This window comes from Triticum dicoccoides, chromosome 7A (genome assembly GCF_002162155.2).
Source record: "Triticum dicoccoides isolate Atlit2015 ecotype Zavitan chromosome 7A, WEW_v2.0, whole genome shotgun sequence".
Taxonomy (NCBI): Eukaryota; Viridiplantae; Streptophyta; class Magnoliopsida; order Poales; family Poaceae; genus Triticum; species Triticum dicoccoides.
In genome coordinates, this window is record NC_041392.1 from 746,903,889 (window position 1) to 746,909,428 (window position 5,540).

Below are 5,540 nucleotides of genomic sequence, written 5' to 3' on the forward strand. Positions count from 1 at the left end.
ATTTTATGTGCAATTTCATGTTTAGAGATGCGAAAGTAGGCGGTCACGTATTTATAGTTTAATGCTGAAAAAATAATTGTACCAACTACAAACAAATCACCATTTCCTAAGAACAGAAAATTCGAGTGAGAAAATACTGATGTGACACATCTTATATTTTCATGGTAAAATTTATGGTCAAAATTAGGCACAAATACGAGCAGGCTTGTTTGTGGACAATTAAATTCAAAACCGTGGCAGCAAGCTCACTGGAATTAAACATATAGAACTTGATAGCGTGGTAATTAGTCACCCCAATATGTGCTTATGAACTTCCGAGATCCGCTAGCTGTAATAAAGTTCATAGATCCCAAAGTTCATGTCATCATGTTTGACACACATTTTTACATTATAACAATTGTTTGATAAGTATCTCTAATTTTTTTCATTGTTTCTTGACAATGCATTGTCATTCCACTAGTATAAAATAATTTTAAAAACAGTCTAGGCACGAGGAGATGCATGCAAGGTTGGGATATGGACAAGCATGCATTTGATAAGCACATAATCATGTACACCTTGAGTGTTGGGTTGATCCATATATCCCGCACTATGTTTTCTTAGAAGGCGAGGAAGCTTTGATGCGTGGCATACATTCTAGCGTGCACCGGTACACGGCACCCTGGAAAGCATATAAAAGACATGCAACGGATGATTATCTGTAGAGAAATGCCAGTGATGTGCGTATGTATACATACTACAGGTATGTGCGTGCATGCATGTAAAGCATGAACCGTATCGGTCCTATCTATACATGCGGGAATTCAGCCACAACTAGTGCCCTTCCCCTCTCTTAGTTGTAATTGATCCAAAAGGCCATGATTTTAGGCAGCAGAAGGTAGAGATCGGTCATGGCCGCGCACCTGCAGGAGCAATGTGACCCTAGTTGTGGCTGACACCTGTAGGCACCACAGCATGGAGGATTATCAATTAAGCAAACCGTGGCTGGGTGTACCAGTCAATCTAGTGGCTAGAGACTTCCACAAAGCACATAGATTTTGTGTAAACCTGTGGTAGGGGCTATACAATATTTATAGCTAGATACATCTATATCAATCATCACAGGAAACAGTGGGCAATGCTATATATGCGCAACCAGCTAGTGCGACAAATGTGAGTGTTTGATTGGTTTGCATCACAAAGGCAAACACTAACAAGAGAAGCATGCATATGGCACGAGTAGGGCTAGCACGAATACCACGTATGTAATCTGGCATGTCATCGCTTGGATAGGTTCGAGAAACCTTTCTACCTGTCACCACAAGTGTGTGGCTCCTCCAACACGACAAACAACGCACAGTTGTAAAGATGGGGAAGGTATCTATCTATCTATCCATCCATAGCCAGTGCCACTAGATACAAAATAAATAAAGGTCTGGAAACGTTGAGGCTTCTCTTGCAAGCGCCTTGCTACTACACACATTAACTCCTATTTAAGCGTCTCCATGGATATCCCTAGCTCATTAATTTCTTCCATACTCATGTCTATGGTTGCGTCCAATATTACCATCACCCCAGAATCTGTTGCACATAAAGCCTCCACCATGGCAGACCACCTTCAAGTTCAGCAGAAACAGTTGGTACTACCGCCGGGGTTTAGGTTCCACCCGACGGATGAGGAGATCATCAAATTCTATGTGGTCCCTAAGGTGCTCGATGAAGCCTTCGTTGCCGCGGCGATTGAGGATGTGAACCTCAACAAGTACGAGCCATGGGAGCTACCAGAGAAGGCGAAGATGGGGGAGAAGGAGTGGTACTTTTACTCCCGAAAGGATCGCAAGTACCCCACTGGGATACGAACGAACCGGGCGACGGAGACCGGCTATTGGAAGGCCACCGGAAAGGACAAGGAGATCTTCCAGCCACCTTTCAAACTCATCGGCATGAAGAAGACACTCGTCTTCTACAAGGGTCGGGCGCCTAGGGGGGAGAAGACCAATTGGATCATGCATGAGTATAGGCTCGAGAGCAGCAAGAAGCTGACATCCAACCCATCCATCACCACCCGCACCGTCACCAGAACCAACATGGCTTCCAAGGTATATAATAAATTTATACTAGAGTAGTGCTCATGAATCATCAACATGCTAGTAGGTAGTTAGCTACTTATTTTGAACAATCAAACGGGAGAACCCCCAATTGAATATTACTCACAGTAGCCAATACATGGAAATAATTACAAGGTTGCACCGATGTGTGAGGGGAGTTACATCCACCATGACATAGCGGCCTCCTTTTAAGTAGGTACCCTGAACGTATGGGTCAAAAGAGAGAAATTGTAGATAATGTTCATACTAGTAGGCCGAGGTGAGTAAATGCAACCATGGAATGTGATGGCATTTCATATATGTCTTAAATGTTCTAAAGGATGGAAAGGTTGATCGAGTCCAAAAGTTGGAGTCGAGGCTTAGTGGAGTCACTATGTTGCCAATTCCTGAGATGGGCACTAGTAAGGGGCGCCTAAATACCCAAGTTATGCAAGATATGTGCCAAATATGAGCAGTTAATGAAAAAGTGATCAGCATCTACGACAATAGCGTCACACCTGGGGCATGCTACATAAAACATTTGATTTGTACTTATGTAATTTATGTATGTTTGTAGGAACAGTGGGTGGTTTGCAGGATCTTCCATAAGAGCACCGGACTAAAGAAGATGGTGACACCGTCATATGACATGCCAATGTACACAGGAGCAGAACATCAGCAGGGCTTTGTCGACTTAGATACATTGCCTCCTCTCATGGAATATGACATGTCGTCAACATGTGCGCATGCACCGCTGTTTCCTGGAGCTTCTTCATACAAGTCGCACGATGTCGGAACTGGCTCATCGATGATGGGCAGTGTGGCGCTTCCTATTATGAATTACCACTACATCGGGAACAACCACCAGCACCAAATGATGGTCAACCCAACACTGCCTCTGTCGCTCTACCAACACCAACAACAACATCAACAGATGATGATGCATATGGGTGCAGATCAGGGTCTCATGGTCGGGGCTCAACCTGGAGGTGGGTTGGCGTCGATGCTGTCACAGGAGGATGTTGTGGCCGGGCTAAGGAACAACTACCCAGGGAACACCGCTGCAACAGCAGTTGGCGAGACCTCATTGATGAACATGGGTATGGATGACATTTGGCAGAATTGATGATCAAATAACCCAAGACAACATATATATGTGTGTGCATGCATAAATTAATAATCCATCAGACGGTTAGTTGATATATGCCAACCCGTATATTGGTTGGTGCCACATTTTTATTTGTTAGTGTGACCTTGAGAGAGTTTGCAATCATGGCATGGCTTGGCATGCCACTCTTGTGCTAGTTTTTCAATTGTGTGTATGTGTATTGGCTTGTATATGCACTACCCACCAGGGTATACCTAGCTACATATGCATGTGTTGTAAATGTGTGTACATCATGCATCTTTTAAAACCATATAGAATAAGCTACTTTGTTTATATATATATTTTTTCCATTAAATGTATTAATGTCTGTGAATTTGATCACATGTGTGCATTGTATCTGGAAAAGATTTTTGGCACGCACCGACCTAGAGGGGATTTCCATCCACCACATAAACACTTATTTATACTTTGAAATGTGTTCTAATAAAATATTAACTCACTTCTAAATGTGTGCTAGTAATTTTATTCCACATCTAATCCAGGGCAAATATTTGTGGTGATGTCCAAGAGAGCGACATGCTCTACACCATGTTTCACACATACTCTGTTGGGAAAAAGTAGTGCCTAGGAGGCGCTGAGGCATGCTTAGGCGCTAGGCCATGGCCAAATGGCTCGCCTAGGGCATAAGTGGAAGTCTAGGCAGGCCAAGAAAGGAATTGTCTACCCAATCGGGAAATCATGCTATATTGCACCAATATGCCAAACATGACATATTCCAATGAAAGTACCTGGTAGTTAACTTATATGTATACCATAATATCCATACACATAATAATAATCACATATACACCCTGATTACCAAAACTATATTACCGCCTAGGCTTGCGTAGGGCACTTAAGCACCGCATAGGCACTAGGCGAAGGTCAACCATCTCGCTTATGCCTACCGCTCACATATATAGTATGTGACATAGGCTTGGTCTACTAGAAAATATAGCTTTCATCTCAGAATAAAATTTTCACGTTGTAGTATTTACCAATCCGTTTTTTAAGTTACTGGCCCGCATGCCATGCCACTACTGGAAAGACTTATAGCCGGGGTCACATTAGTGGCGGGAATAGATAGGAACCCGCCACAATTATTTTGGGAAGTTCTAGTGGCGGATGGAAAAAAGGGATGGCCACTGCTAAATGATCGGTATGATGGGCAATAATCGTGAATGCCACTCCTATATTTTCACGGAATTAGCCATGGGATAGAAACAATATTGTGGCGGGTCAGGTGACACGCCAACCATTGGTTCTCAACGTATCTATGGAGGGCCATGAGAAATTCCTGCCACGGTAATATTTTGCTAACCCATGCCCAAACTCTCCAAAATTTTCTAAAGTAGCAGTGGCAGGGAGAAGATGGCGCCCGCCACAGGTCTTGTAAGTATGGAAAGTGCTTGAATATATCATGTTCATTAACCTAGTGTAGCCTCAAGCTACAACATTGCGCTTTCAATAGTGTATATTCAACATAGAAAGGTTTAAAGGGAAAATATTGTTAAAAATGGATTTCAATGGGAAAGCGAGTGTTTCTGTTCACTGAAGAGTGTTTAGTTTATACATGAAGTACATCTAGTTTTTTGTTAGTGCTCTCAAATTTGTACCACAACCTATAGGGGTGATACGATGAACCCATGCCAAGTTTCAAACTTTTCATAGCTCATTTGCATGTTATTTCAAACAGAATAGCGTTTTGGACTTTTTAGTTGCCAGCAAATCAATTAATGCTTAAAAAATAAACCAACTCAATAGGTGTTCAAATTTGAGCATTGCACTGTGATTGGTGTGTATTGAACATTGAAAAAGTTTGAGGGGGCAATCAGTTTAAATAATAGAGTTATGTGTGCTAGGCGGTGGTTTCCATTCCAAACTCAGATACTTCATCAGAGACTATTCAGTTTGTACACGAAGTGCATCAAGTTTTTTCATAACGTTCTAAAAAAATGGGCCAATAGCTCCTGTGCAACGTTTTTCATGCAAATTGGAAGGAGTGCGATGTAGTTCGAATGAATGGTTGTGGTGCGACACATTTTAGCGTGTAAATAGCCTAGGGTCACATTGGGTGTTAAATGGGGTTAAATTGGTCGTTAACCAAGCCCGTTTATGTTAGGACATGTGGGTCCAACTTAATTGGTCCTCAAAATAGCTGACTGTGCCCTGCCACCCCCGTCCGCCCCCACTGCCACTCTGCCCCCCCACCCCACTTCTTCTCCGGCAGCGGCGGATCTTGCATTCTCGGCGGCGGTGGCGGAGCCCTCGTTCTCATCGGGCACCCATTCCCTTCGTCTTCAGAAAATGGTGAGTGAATTCGAACC

The 5,540-nt window shown here is 43.0% G+C and overlaps 1 protein-coding gene across 2 annotated transcripts; it reads left to right on the forward strand.

The window, feature by feature from the left end:
* Positions 1 to 1,471: 1,471 nt before the first annotated feature.
* Positions 1,472 to 3,454, forward strand: LOC119330642 (NAC domain-containing protein 87-like). 2 transcript variants are annotated; one of them, XM_037603761.1, is made up of 2 exons: positions 1,472 to 2,078; positions 2,644 to 3,454. In XM_037603761.1, exons 1-2 carry the CDS (start codon positions 1,485 to 1,487, stop codon positions 3,190 to 3,192), a joined length of 1,143 nt encoding a protein of 380 aa, XP_037459658.1. In that variant the 5' UTR covers positions 1,472 to 1,484; the 3' UTR covers positions 3,193 to 3,454. The 2 variants fall into 2 exon arrangements, with proteins under 2 accessions (XP_037459658.1, XP_037459659.1); XM_037603762.1 differs by having other exon boundaries at positions 2,650 to 3,454.
* Positions 3,455 to 5,540: the final 2,086 nt, after the last annotated feature.